The sequence below is a fragment of the Anomaloglossus baeobatrachus genome, chromosome 3 (genome assembly GCF_048569485.1).
Source record: "Anomaloglossus baeobatrachus isolate aAnoBae1 chromosome 3, aAnoBae1.hap1, whole genome shotgun sequence".
Taxonomy (NCBI): domain Eukaryota; kingdom Metazoa; phylum Chordata; class Amphibia; order Anura; family Aromobatidae; genus Anomaloglossus; species Anomaloglossus baeobatrachus.
This window is the reverse complement of record NC_134355.1, coordinates 326,879,658-326,895,076: the sequence shown is the minus strand read 5'-3', so window position 1 is coordinate 326,895,076 and position 15,419 is coordinate 326,879,658. Positions and strand designations below refer to the sequence as shown.

At 41.2% G+C, this 15,419-nt stretch overlaps 1 protein-coding gene across 3 annotated transcripts in view; it reads left to right on the top strand.

Moving 5' to 3' along the window:
* Positions 1-15,419, top strand: part of FIG4 (FIG4 phosphoinositide 5-phosphatase) — a 384,735-nt gene that overhangs the window by 194,452 nt on the left and 174,864 nt on the right. For all 3 annotated transcript variants that reach the window (XM_075340061.1, XM_075340062.1, XM_075340063.1), the window contains 2 exons: positions 6,548-6,696; positions 14,694-14,860. In XM_075340061.1, the coding sequence (XP_075196176.1) occupies positions 6,548-6,696; positions 14,694-14,860 (316 nt within the window). The remainder of the gene's footprint in view (positions 1-6,547; positions 6,697-14,693; positions 14,861-15,419) is intronic.

Sequence of the window (15,419 nt, the reverse complement as noted above, 5' to 3'; positions counted from 1 at the left end):
TAAGGTTGTACACTCTTTGGAATAAATACCTGCAATCAGTTGCTTCCTTTAACCATCAACAAGCTTCTTACACTTCTCAACTAGAATTTTGGACCACTCTTCTTTTGCAAACTGCCCCAGGTTTCTCATGTTTGACGGCTGCCTTCTCTCAACTGCAATTTTAAGATCTCTTCACATGTGTTCAATGGGATTTAGATCCGAACTCATTGCTGACCACTTCAGAACTCTCCAGCATTTTGATTCCATCCTTTTCTGGGTTCTTCTTGCAGTATTCTTGGGGCCATTGTCCTGCTGGACGACCCACGACCTAGGGCACAAATCCAGCTTTCTAACACTAGGCTCTACATTCTGACCCAAAATCCTTTGGTAATCTTCAGATTTCATGATTCCTTGCACACACAGTCAAGGCACCCAGTGCCAAAGGCAGAGAAACCATCCCAAAACATCTTTGAACTTCTACCATTTTTGACTGTAAGAACTGTGTTCTTTTCTTTGTAGGCCTCATTCCGTTTTCGGTAAATAATCTAATGATATATTTTACCAAAAAGCTCTATCTTGGTCAGAAGACCTTGAATTTCTTTGGAACTTGATTTGTGCTAGAAATCCACCATCCAAACTATCCTACATTGCAACCTTTCAGCAATATTTCTTTGTCATCCTTGTGCAGGGAGATTAGCTACAGTGCCATGGGTTGTAAATGTATCGAATATTTTGTGCACTGTGGATAAATGAACATCAAGATCTCTGGAGATAGACTTGTAACCTTGAGATTGTTAATATTTTTCAACCATATTGGTTCTCAAGTTCTTAGTTCTTTTCTCATCCTTCTATTCTTCATGCTTAGTGTGGCACACACAGACACACAATGCAAAGATTGAGTCAACTCTCCTTTTTATCAGATTTTAGGTGTGAATTTCATATTGCCCACACCTGTTACTTGTCACAGGTGAGTTTGAGTGAGCAGCACATGCTTGAAACAAAGTTGTTTACATACAATCTTGGAAAGGTGCCAACACTTCTGTCCGGCCTTTTTGGGGGGTTTTGGGCCATGACCATGTAAGCTAAATTTAGAATGCATAATCACACTTCCAGACACATCTAGACTTTTTTGGATAGCATATTTTGTCTCAAATGGGTAGAAACATACATTTCAGAAGATCAGGCTAGATATATCATATAAATAATATCCCGAAGCCAATAGCCCGGTATGCTATTGCAAGAAAAAAATAATCTTGCTGCTGGATGTGGATGGCTAAGAGAGACCGTGCGTAAAGCGGGCTTTACACACTGCGATATCGGTCACGATATCGCTAGTGTGGGTACCCACCCCCATCTGTTGCGCGACACCGGCAAACCGCTGCCTGTGGCGCACAACATCGCCCAGACCCGTCACACATACTTACCTGCCCGGCGACGTCGCTGTGACCGGCGAACCGCCTCCTTTCTAAGGGGGCGGTCCGTTCGGCATCACAGCGACTTCACTGAGCGGCCGTCCAATAGAAGTGGAGGGGCGGAGCTGAGCGGGATGTAACATCCCGCCCACCTCCTTCCTTCCGCATAGCGGCCGTAAGGCAGATAAGGAGAGGTTCCTCGTTCCTGCGGTGTCACACGGAGCGATGTGTGCTGCCGCAGGAACGGGGAACAACCTCGTTACTGCTGCAGTAACGATTTTTGAGAATGGACCCCCATGTCACCGATGAGCGATTTTGCACGTTTTTGCAACGATGCAAAATCGCTCATCGGTGTCACACGCAACGGCATCGCTAATGCGGCCGGATGTGCGTCACCAAATCCGAGACCCCAACAAGTTCACATTAGCGATGTCGTAGCGTGTAAAGCCCCCTTAAGTACGTGTCAGCTGCTACAATGTTCAGAATTTGTGTCTGTACTGCTAGAGCTCAGAAAGATGAGATCTGTAGGATTAATTTACAGTCAGCATTGCTAGATTTCAGTCAGCAGTGTTGTGGTTCATGTGCTGGGGTGAATTGTTACCAATTTTAAGCACCATGTTAACCCAAATGGTAACTAATTATGACTAGATGTCACTTTTACATCTTGAAAAGCCATAAGACCACCAATCTGATGTACCTATGATGAGCCAGCCCATGATGATATTTTTACAGCAATAGAGGATTATACTTTTTATATTTGAATGCTGCTTTTCTTTTTTCTATATCCTCTTCACAACACATGACATACTGGGTACATCATGGATCATGTCACTATAATCCCCGCGGGCTGCTGTGGGCAGTCCACAGTGAGCCGCGCACATGTCAGCTGATTTAAACAGCTGACGTGTGCCTGCCAGACATGAGTGGAATCGCGTTCCACCCGCGCTTATTAACCCCTTACATCTCGCTGTCAAAATCTGAAAGCGAGATGTAACTGCATGCAGCGGTAAGCATTAATTTACCCCACGAAATCGGAAGTCATGTGACGTGATCACACGTCTTCCGATGGTTGCCGTGGTAGCACAGAGTCATGTGACTACTCCTGTAGCTATCGTGAGTCACTTTCTCTTACTGCCGGCAGAGCTCCATGTGTGAGAGTAAGGCTGTGTGCGCACGTACATGCTGAAAATTCTGCAGCGATTTGGCAGCACATGTGCGCTTCAAATCGCTGCAGAAACACTGCATAATGGATGCAGTGTTTCAGCAGAATAAATGCTGATTTCATGCACTATGGATGCTGCCTCTCCCATAGACAGAGTGGGAGCTGCATCCAAAGCGCACGAAAGAAGTGACATGCTGCATTTTTAAACACACCGATTTGGATTAAAATTTGGATCAAAATTTCAGCATCCAAATCGCTGTGCTCAAAAAAGCATCGTGCGCAAGGATTATGCACAATCTTCATAGATTGTGCTGGGAATGCAGGGCGCATGCATTTATGCTACAGTGCTAGACGCAGCGTAAATTCATGCAATATGCACAGGTGTGCACATGCCCAAAAGCAGCTTTTCTCCAGATCTCAGCTGTGTAGCTGTGATCTGGAAAATTGGAAGAGCAATCAGACAGATGATCCTTATAGCCCCTAGGGGACCTAGTAAAATAAAAAAAAAGTAAAAAATTAAAAAAAAAAACCTTAAAAGTTCAAATCACCCCTGTTCGGCCCATTGAAAATTAATGGGTTAAAAAAATGTAAGAATATACACATATTTAGTATCGCCGCGTTCAGAAACGCCCGGTCTAACAAAATATAAAATCAATTAATCTGATTGGTAAATGGTGTAGCAGCAAAAAATTCCAAACGCCAAACTTAAGGGTTTTTTTTAACCTCTTAGATAAAAGTAAACCTATAGATGTTTGGTGTCTACGAACTCGTACTGACCTGAGACATCACACCAACCCATCAGTTTTACCATCTAGTGAACACTGTGAATAAAATATCCCAAACTATTATGTGATCGCATTTGCTTTGCAGTTTTTCCGCACTTGAAATTTTTTTGCTTTTTTCCAGTACACTATATGGTAAAACTTGTGGTTTCATTTAAAAGTACAACTTGTCCCACAAAAACAAGCCTTTATATGGCAAGATTGACGGAAAAATAAAAAAGTTATGGCTCTTGGAAGAAAGGGAGCAAAAAAAAACCACGGAAAATCGCCCGGGGGTGAAGGGGATATTATTGGAGGACTCAGAGTCAGGGGCTTGAATACTTTTCTTGCATCTTCTTTATTTCTAGATATACAGCCTGTGGGGGTATTTGAGTGTGTATGTATATATCTGCACGTGTATATGAGTATATACAGTATGTATATGTTGCACACCAGCGACAGTGCAAGGAGAATAAATGTATAGCAGAAACTGCTATGTGAATACTGACATGAAAAATAAAATAGCTATATGTAAAAATGAAAATATGACAATGGTATCTGCACAACTGCTATGAACTTTAAGAACAAAGAGAAATTTAGCTATTGAATTGATCAATACAACAGAGCCCCAACACCTCGTCACAGTAGTCTCTTATTGATCAATTCAATAGCTAAATTTCTCTCTATTCTTAAAGTTCATAGCAGTTATGCAGATACCATTGTACATTTATTCCCCTTGCACTGTCGCTGGTGTGCAGCCCTTCTCTTTATACAGTAAAGGGTTTTTTAGGGTTTTTGCACCCAGTTCAGACTTAGCATGGTGTTATTTTTATATATATATATATATATATATATATATATATATATATATATATATATATATATATATATAAGGAAAAGGAATCCAGCAAATATCAAGAGCTCCGGTTGGCATAAAACTATGGATTTATTGGTAGAAAAATTTAAAAATATAACAAAGCTGTGAATAATAAGTTGCAGGAAATAAGTGCGTTACGGACAACGCGTTTCGGCGGTATAAACCACTTTCTTCACGGTCCACGTTTTGGCTTGGACCGTGAAGAAGGCGGTTTATACCGCCGAAATGCGTTGTCCGTAATGCACTATTTTCCTGCACCTTTTTATTCACAGCTTTGTTATAAGTTGCAGGAAAATAGTGCGTTACGGACAACGGGTTTCGGCGGTATAAACCGCCTTCTTCACGGTCCAAGCCAAAACTTGGACCGAGAAGGAGGTTTATACCGCCAAAACGCGTTGTCCGTAACGCACTTATTTCCTGCAACTTATTATTCACAGCTTTGTTATATTTTTTTAATTTTTCTACCAATAAATCCATAGTTTTATGCAAACCAGAGCTCTTGATATTTGCTGGATCCCTTTCCCTTTTCCACATTGTTCAAGACCTACTCCCGGTCTGGTCCATACAATATTCAAGATAACAGGAGGAATTATTCATACAGAGATGTCACAGTTGAGCTGGTCTACATCCTCATTGCCTCTATATACTGTGTATGTATATATATGTATATATGTATGTATATATGTGTATATATATATATATATATATATATATATATATATATATATATATATATATATATATATATAGATATACACTACAGTTCATAAGGAATAGAAAATATAGTCCAGACATTGACTAGGTTACAAATAATGATTTTTACTTGAAATAATAATTGTCTCCTTCAGACTTTGCTTTCGTCAAAGAATGCTCCCTTTGCAGCAATTACAGCTTTGCAAACCTTTGGCTTTCTAGCTGCTAATTTGCGGAGGTAATCTGGAGATATTTCATCCCATGCTTTCAGAAGCCCCTCCCACAAGTTTGATTGGCTTGATGGGCACTTTTTGCATACCATTCGGTCAACCTGCTTCCACAGCAGCTCAATAGGATTCAGATCTGGTGACTGGGCTGGCCACTCCATTACAGATAGAATACCAGCTGCCTGCTTCCTCCCTAAATAGTTCATGCATAATTTGGAGGTGTGCTTTTGGGTCATTGTCCTGTTGTAGGATAAAATTGGCTCCAATCAAGCGCTGTCCACAGGGTATGGCATGGGGTTGCAAAATGGAGTGATAGCCTTCCTTATTCAAAATCCCCTTTACCTTGTACAAATCTCCCACTTTACCAGCACCAAAGCAACCCCATACCATCACACATTACCTCCACCACGCTTGACAGATGGTGTCAGGCACTTTTCCAGCATCTTTTTAGTTGTTCTGCGTCTCACAAATGTTCTTCTGTGTGAGCCAAACACATCAATCTTTGATTCTTCTATCCATAACACTTTTTTCCAATCTACCTCTGTTCAATGTCTATGTTCTTTTGCCCATATTAATCTTTTCCTTTTATTAGCCAGTCTCAAATATGGCTTTTTCTTTGCCACTCTGCCCTGAAGGCCAGCATCCCGGAGTTGCCTCTTCTCTGTAGACATTGACACTGGCGTTTTGCAGGTGCTGTTTAATGAAGCTGCCAGTTGAGGACTTGTGAGGCATCGAATTCTCAAACTACAGACTCTAATTTACTTGTTTTGCTGCTCACGTGTGCATCGGGGCCTCCCACTTCTCTTTCTACTCTGGTTAGAGCCTGTTTGTGCTCTCCTCTGAAGGGAGTAGTACACAACGTTGTAGAAAATCTTCAGTTTCTTTACAATTTATTGCATGGAATATCCTTCATTTCTAAGAACAAGAATAGACTGTTGAGTTTCACATGAAAGTTCTCTTTTTCTGGCCATTTTGAGAATCTAATGGAACCAACAAATGTAATGCTCCAGATTCTCAACTAGCTCAAAGGAAGGTCAATTTTATAGCTTCTCTAATCAGCAAAACTGTTTTCAGCTGTGCTAACATACTTGCACAAGGGTTTTCAAGGGATTTCCAAACCTCCATTAGCTTTCTAACAGTTAGCAAACACAATGTACCATTAGAACACTGGAGTAGTGGTTGTTGGAAATGGGCCTCTATACACCTAAGTAGATATTGCATTAAAAAACAGACGTTTGAAGCTAGAATAACTATCTACCACATTAACAATGTATAGAGTGTATTTCTGTTTAATGTAATGGTAGCTTCATTGAAAAAAATGTGCTTTATATGATGTATGTGTATATATATATATATATATATATATATATATATATATATATATATATATATATATAATCTGACTAAATATGGTTTGCCCTTCTCCCTTTTCTCAGACAGGTGTCCTTAGAACAAACTGTGTTGACTGCTTAGACCGGACCAATACTGCACAATTCATGGTGGGAAAGTGTGCTTTAGCCTACCAGCTGTACTCCTTAGGACTGATTGATAAACCTAATTTGCAGTTTGATACAGATGCAGTTAGGTATGATGTGCATATTTTTTATTTATGTATGTAATACATTTTTGGAAGATTATCTGAGGTAAATTCAATCTACAAAGGTTTCCTCATGATGTAGAAACTTAAAGGGAACCCGACAGCCCTTGGATCGGCACTGGCTGCATTAATTCCAGCGTTTCAGAGAAGACATACCTTAACAGCCACCAGTGACTGAGCCACACTAGAGACTTGTCAGACAGGTGGTTCACCATCAGCTTGTCTCCCCCCTATAGTGAACTGACAGATCTTTGCCTATATGAGCACACAGGGAGAGACCTGTCAGTTCAGGGCAGCGAATAGGGAGAAGACGCCCGGGACCACCGGACTGACTAGTCTGCTGTACGTCTGGGTCCCTGGTAACTGTAAAACTATGTTTCTCTGAATCACCGTAGCGTTTCAGAGTCAAACATACCTGGCTGAAATTACAGAGCCAGTGCCTAATGCTTGCTGTGCATGAATTGGGCAGCATGTGTCAGCTGTCAGATATTTTTTAATTTCAACTATTTTTGTAAAAAATATGTGTCCTATTGTTTTTCGCTTTTCTTTTGGAGAAGAGATTTGTCACAATTGGTAATCCTGTGATGGGTTCTTCGTGATCGGCTAATTTCACAAATCGATTAATAATTTACCTGCTACTTAAAACGTTAGAACACCTTTCCTCATGATCGTGTGGTGTCATTATTATCTCAGGTGTAAAATATGCTGTAGCTGTGACATATCCGATATCTTTACATTGCAAACAGTAATATTAAACTAAGATATTAAATGTAACTTAGGAGTAGTGAAAGATGAATGGATGCAATTTAATGTTAGTTATTCCAAGTATCACATGGGTATATTCTTTATTTAAAATACTAATTAATATGAAAAGCACATGGTCATACTGTATGTCCTTTTGACATGTCCAAATGTACCTGTTATTCCATGCAATTCAATAATATAGATTCCCCTGCTCTACGTATTGTACAGTTTGATCATCTAATCTGCTAAGTACAGTAGGTTTGGTTATATAAAACATCCATTTTCCTATACTCTTATTAGATACTTCTGTTAAAACTTGTTAGCATAGTCACATGTCCTTAGCACATTTCGAGCTTCATCTAATTTAGTAAGAAGATAGAAGGAGCAGTAGTGTGTACTTATTTATGACTGTCAGGACTCCCTGTAGTTTTGTCTTTTTCCACCAACAGCTTTCATTTAGCAGCACACCAGAAGTATCGATATAACTGCAAATCATTAGCAAGATAGGATAGTGATGAAAAGTGTGTATCAAGAGGCAATCCTGAACACGTGACTTGGGTTTAGTACTGTCTGTGTGTATCTTAATAGAAAGTACTACATATAATGTTATGGTTATTTAAAAAGGCAAGAATTATTTTGTATCGTTAATAGATGCCTTAAAGAGAACCTGCTCAAGTTTCCCTAACCCCCCACCATGTATTTATTGCTACGTGAATGCCCTAACCAACAAGCCATTTTATGGTCTAAATAAATGGCTGCATATTGCAACTATTTTATAATGGCGATGTGCTAATTACAAGGTGACTAGTCGAGGAGGTGACATTTTCCTGAGACTAGTCATTCCACTGATCTATGTTATCATGACACTGCTTAAGAAACATAATTAGCAATAGTGGTCATCATCACTACTGGCCCTTCAGGAGTGCAATGCTTTTGCCCAGGAAGGTGGCAGTGACGTAGGACTTGATCAGCCTTAATGTGTGTATATATACACTGTATGTTGTATATATACTCTGTATATAATGTACATATTTAGATAGATCTGTATAGAGTATATAATATACTCACTGAACAAAAACCACAACACTTTTGTTTTTGCTCCCATTTTTCATGAGTTGAATTCAAAGATCAAATACTTTTTCTATGTACACTAAAGGCCTTTTTCTCTCAAATATTGTTCACAAATTTGTCTGTATCTGTCTTAGTAAGCACTTTTGCCGAGCTAATCCATCCATCTCACAGGTGTGGTATATCAAGATGCTGATTGGACTGAATGAGTATTCCACAGGTGTGCCTTAGGCTGGCCACAATAAAAGGCCACTTTAAAATGTGCAGTTTTAAGCGGGCTTTACACGCTACGATATCACTAGCAATTTCTAGCGATATTGAGCGTGTAAAGGCCCTGTCACACACAGAGATAAATCTGCAAAAGATCTGTGGTTGCAGTGAAATTGTGGACAATCAGTGCCAGGTTTGTGGCTGTGTACAAATGGAACAATATGTCCATGATTTCACTGCAACCACAGATCTGCAAAAGATTTATCTGTGTGTGTGACAGGGCCTTTAGTACTCGCCCCCGTCGCACATGCTATATCGTGTGATCGCTGCCGCAGCGAACATTATCGCTACGGCAGCGTCACACGCACTTACCTGGTCGGCTACGTCGCTGTGACTGTCGAACAATCCCTCCCTCAAGGGGGAGGGACGTTTGGCGTCACCGCGACGTCATTAAGCGGCCAGCCAATCAAAGCGGAGGGGCGGAGATGAGCGGGGCGTAACATCCCGCCCACCCCCTTCCGTCCGCATTGTGGCCGGCGGCAGGTAAGGAGACGTTCCTATCTCCTGCGGTGTCACACACAGCGATGTGTGCTGCCGCATGAGCGATGAACAACATGGATAAACAACCCTTACCGATTTTTGAGTTTGGGACGACCTCTCCATGGTGAACGATTTTCACCATTTTTGAGGTCACTTAAGGATGCTGGAAAGTGTCACATGCTGCGATATCGTTAATGACACCGGATGTGCTTCACTAACGATGTGACCCCGACGATAAAACATTAACGATATCGTAGCGTGTAAAGCCCCCTTTACAGTATTGAGTGGGTGCAGGGGGGAGGGTCAGAAAACCATACCGCATCTGGTGTGACCACCATTTGCCTCACGCAATGCAGCACATCTCCTTCACATAGTGTTATTAATCAGGTTGTTGATTGTGGTCTGTGGTATGTTGGTCCACTCCTCTTCAATGACTATGCGAAGGTGCTGGATATTGGCAGGAACTTGAACGTGCTGTTGTATACACCAATCAGAGCATCCTAAACTCAGTCAATGGGTGACATGTCCAATGAGTATTCTAGCCGTGCAAGAACTGGGATGTATTCAGCTTCCATGAATTACATACAGATAATTTCAGCATAGGGCTGGCTGTGCATTATCATGAGGTAAATGAGGTGATGGTCATGGATGAATAGCACAACAATGGGCCTTTGGATTTCATCATAGTATCTCTGTGGATTAAAAATGGCATTAATAAAATGCACCTGTGTTCATTGTCCATAACATACAACTACTTATATCATAACCCACCTCCACCATGGGCCACTCGATTCATAATGTTGCTGTCCTCAAACCACTCACCCACACAACGCCATACACGCAGCCTGCCATCCGCCCTGCACAGTGAAAATTGGGATTTATGTGTGAAGAGAACACCTTACCAACATGCCAGATGCCATCAAATGTGTGCATTTGCACACTCAAGTCAGTTACGACAATGAACTGCAGTCAGGTGAAGACCCCAATGAGGATGACGAGTATGCAGATGAGCTTCCTTGAGATGGTTTCTGACAGCTTGTGCAGAAATTATGTAAACCAGTTGTTGAAGCAGATGTCCGGGTGCTGGCCTCAGACAATCTTTGAGGGGAAGATGCTGCATGTGGGGGTCCTGGACTCGTGTGGTTACACATGGTCTACAGTTGTGAGGCCAGTTGGATGTACTGCTAAATTTTCTGAAACATTTTTGGGAAAGGCTTATATGCACATTCAGTTCACAGGTAACAGCTCTGCTGGACCTCCCTGCAGTTAGCAATCTCCCTAAAAACTTGCTACATCTTTGGCATTATGCTGTGTGTAAAAACTGCATATTTTCGAGTGACTTTTTATTGTGGCCAGCTTAAACTGTGCAATAATCATTTTTTCTAATCACCATCTTGATATGCCACAACCGTGAGATGGATGGATTGTCTCAGTAAAGGATAAGGGCTCACTAACACTGATTTAGACAAATTTGTGAACAATATTTGTAAGAAAAAGGCCTTTTTTGCACTTTAAAAAAGTCTTAGATCTATGAATACAGCTCATGAAATATGGGAACAAAAACAAGTGTTGCTTTTAGATTTTTATTCAGGGTTTATATACTAATAAGAGATGACACAGGGAAAAAATATTGAACACCTGAAGAAAGAGCGGTGCAAAAAGCCATGGAAAGTCATGGTCATCTGAAATCTACCAGTAATTGGAAAGCAATCCTGCTACTTAGGGAAAAACTAATTTCAGACGGTTCAACTGATGGCCTATGAAAAGGTGTCCAATTATCAAGGTACCACACACAAAACATTTCTTGATGGGTAAAACCAATGACCTGTCTCAAGACCCTTGCAACCATATTGTCTTAAAACATACTGATGGCATTGGTTACAGAAGAATTTCTAAACTAGTGAATGTTCCAATAAGCACTGTTGGGGTCATAATCCAGAAATGGAAAGAATATCAGTTTACCATAAATCAGGTGCTGCCTGCAAAATTGCAGACCGAAGAGTGAAAAGAATTCTCAGAAGAGTTGTCAAAGAACCACCTTTGGAGAGCTACAGAAAGACCTGGAATAGGCAGGTACAATGGTTTAAAAGAAAACACTAAGTAATGCTCTCGCCCTCCAAGGCCTGTATGCACTCTCATCACTCAAGACTCTGTTGCTAAACATAAAGGATGTTCAAGTGTGTTTAATGTTTGTTGAACAACATTTAGACAAGTCTGTGAAATACTTGGAAGAATATAGTCTGGTCAGATGAGACCAAAATTGATCGTTTTGGTTGCCATAATACACATTATGTTTGGACACCAAACAGCACTGCATATCATTACAAAAACAAAAACACGATACTAACAGTGACGTTTGTAGGTGGGAACATTATGGTGTGGTGCTTTTATCAGCATAAAGCACTGTCAACTTCATTAAAAAGAAAGAAGGAAGAATGAGTGGACATGTACTGAGATATTCTTGATAAAAATCTGCTGCCATCTACCTGGGTGATGAAGATAAAATGAGGTTGGACATTTCAGCAGGACTATGATTCCAAACATACTGCCAAGAAAACTCGCAATTTGTTTCAGAGAGAGAAAATAGAGATGCTAAAATTACCCAACTTGAATCCAACTGAAAATGTATGGAAGGAACTAAAACTCAGGGTTTATAGAAGGAACCCATGGAACCTTCAGAATTTGAAGAGTGTTTGTATGAAGTCTTGAACCAAAATCATACCTGAGCTATTGATGCAAGTAGTTTCTCCATACAGGAGTTGTCTTCAGGCTGTCATCACCAATAAAAGCGTTTATACAAAGTATTATATACATTTCAGTATGCGTGTTCAATACTTTTTCTTTGAGTCATTTCTTATTATTACACATGACTAAATTTATGTACATTCATGGTTTGATTTCTTTGCTTGTATGGATTGGATGGGTTGTTACCGACATCTGGTGAGAAATTCATGCCAACATCAGCTTTAGAAATATGCACTATTTAGTGTGTATATATACAGTGTGTATATATACAGTATGTGTGTATATATATACCGTATTTTACGGACCATAAGACGCACTTTTTTCCCCCCAAATGTTGGGGGAAAGTTGGGAGTGCGTCTTATGGTCTGACTATAGGGCTGCGGCCGGGAACGAGGGTGCTGCGGTGGAGCGGGTCATCGGGGGCACGAGCAGGCAACAGCAGCGCCTGCCGTGACCACGTGGGCCCGCTCATTACATATGCACGCCCATCCTCCCGCCCACCTCTCAGCGCTGAAGCCGGCACTGACAGGTGGGCGGGAGGATGAGCTGGGACGCGCGCATAGTAAAGAGCCGGTCCGCATGATCACCCCTGGCAATTACAGCCTGGAGTGATCATGTGTGGCTGTATTGACTGCTCCCCGCGCGTCATTATCAGCGTGGGGTGCAGTGAATCAGTACACTCACCCGTCCCCATGTGTGGAGCTGTCCCCCTGCAGCACGCGATGTCTTCCTGTCTGTGCCGGTCAGCTGATCGGCACAGACAAGAAGACAACGCGTGCTTCAGGGGAACGGCTACACACACACACACACACACACACACACACACACACACGTCATTGCCGCTGAGAGAAAGATGATCGGTGCTGGAGGGAGTGAGGAAAAGGTGAGTATAAACGTTTATTTTTTTTCTCTGTCCTATAGGATACAGGCCATATACCAGGATGGTATATGAGCACGATGGGGGCATATAGCAGGATGGGAGTATATGAGCAGGATGGATGGGGGGTATATGAACAGGATGGGGGTATATGAACAGGATGGGGGTATATGGACAGGATGGGAGTATATGAACAGGATGGGAGTATATGAACACGATGGGGGCATATATCAGGATGGGAGTATATGAGCAGGATGGATGGGGGGTATATGAACAGGATGGGGGGTATATGAACAGGATGGGGGTATATGAACAGGATGGGAGTATATGAGCAGGATGGATGGGGGGTATATCAATAGGATGGGGGTATATGAACAGGATGAGGGAATATGAGCAGGATGCTGGTATATGAGCAGGATGGGGGTTTATAGCAGGATCATATACAAGGCAGGAGGATCATTACCAGGATGGGGTACCTTAGTAGAGAATTTGGGGACATTACCCCATAACAGTGTCAGCAGCAGATCCTCGCTCCATAACAGTGTGTCATGACCACATTTTTTTGCTTAAAGTTTTATTTTCCTATTTTCTTCCTCTAAAACCAGGGTGAGTCTTATAGTCCGGTGCGTCTTATAGTCCGAAAAATACGGTGTATATATATATATATATATATATATACATATATACATATACACACACACACACACACACACACACACACACACACACAGTACAGACCAAAAGCTTGAACACACCTCATTCAAAGAGTTTTCTTTATTTTCATGACTCTAAAAATTGTAGATTCACACTGAAGGCATCAAAACTATGAATTAAAACATGTGGGATGAAATACTTAAAAAAGTGTGGAACTGAAAATATGTCTTATATTCTAGGTTCTTCAAAGTAGCCACCTTTTGCTTTCATTACTACTTTGCACACTCTTGGCATTCTCTTGATGAGCTTCAAGAGGTAGTCACCGGAAATGGTTTTCCAACAGTCTTGAAGGAGTTCCCAGAGATGCTTAGCACTTGTTGGCCCTTTTGCCTTCATTCTGCGGTCCAGCTCACCCCAAACCATCTCGATTGGGCTCTTCTCAGGTCTGGTGACTGTGGAGGCCAGGTCATCTGGCGTAGCACCCCATCACTCTCCTTCTTAGTCAAATAGCCCTTACACAGCCTGGAGGTGTGTTTGGGGTCATTGTCCTGTTGAAAACTAAATTATGGTCCAACTAAACGCAAACCGGATGGAATAGCATGCCGCTGCAAGATGCTGTGGTAGGCATGCTGATTCTGTATGCCTTCAGTTTTGAATAAATCCCCAACAGTGTCACCAGCAAAGCACCCCCACACCATCACACCTCCTCCTCCATGCTTCATGGTGGGAACCAGGTATGTAGAGTCCATCCGTTCACCTTTTCTACAAAGACATGGTGGTTGCATCCCAAGATCTCAAATTGGGACTCATCAGACCAAAGCACAGATTTCCACTGGTCTAATGTCCATTCCTTGTGTACTTTAGCTCAAACAAGTCTCTTCTGCTTGTTGTCTGTCCTCTGCAGTTGTTTCCTAGCAGCTATTTTATCATGAAGGCCTGTTGTACAAAGTCTCCTCTTAATAGTTGTTCTAGAGATGAGGTGTGTCCAAACTTTTGGTCTGTACTGTGTGTGTATGCGTATATATATATATATATATATATATATATATATATATATATATAACAGTGTATATATACAGAAAGAGATATAGATAGAGACAGTTGTTGTTACATCTATTTCAAAATTATGCTTGATTTTTTATGATAGGTTATTTGAGGAACTCTATGAAGATCATGGGGACACTCTGTCTCTACAATACGGTGGTTCTCAACTTGTCCATAGGGTCAAAACCTACAGGAAAATAGCACCATGGACTCAACATTCCAAAGATATTATGCAAACCCTCTCCAGATACTACAGTAATGCATTTTCAGGTAAACACTTGCACTTTTAAACTCTAGACCTCACAGACAATGTTGCAGATATGTTAAAACTATAAAAAAAATGCTTTATGCAATGCCTATAAAAAGTATTCATATCCACAAGCATAAGATTGGTTTCCTTCTCCTGTTCTATTAGAAATAAGTAGTGATCACAGCATTTAGTGGCTGCGAAAAGGATTGCGCTCCCTCTCCCATGCAAGTGGGTTCCCCGCGATGTGATCATAGGGGCCTGGTTATTGCCATGGCAGCCCAAGATCATAATGACTATTTCCTGACGATCTCCGGGTCACCCAGCTTTGGAAAGCCTCTGAGATCATGCCAGGACCATTATCTCAGAGGCTTGTATCTGTGCTGCACTGATAGGTGTTGGAATAATAGTGCAGTGCAATACATTATACCAGTGATCAGAGTTGTAAAAGTTGATGTCCCTTACAGGGACTAAGTAAAAAAAAAAAGTTAAAAACATGAAAAAACAACAACTAAAGAACAAAAAAAGAAATAAAAAATTCTACAAATAAACACATATACAATGTGTGTGTATATATGTGCG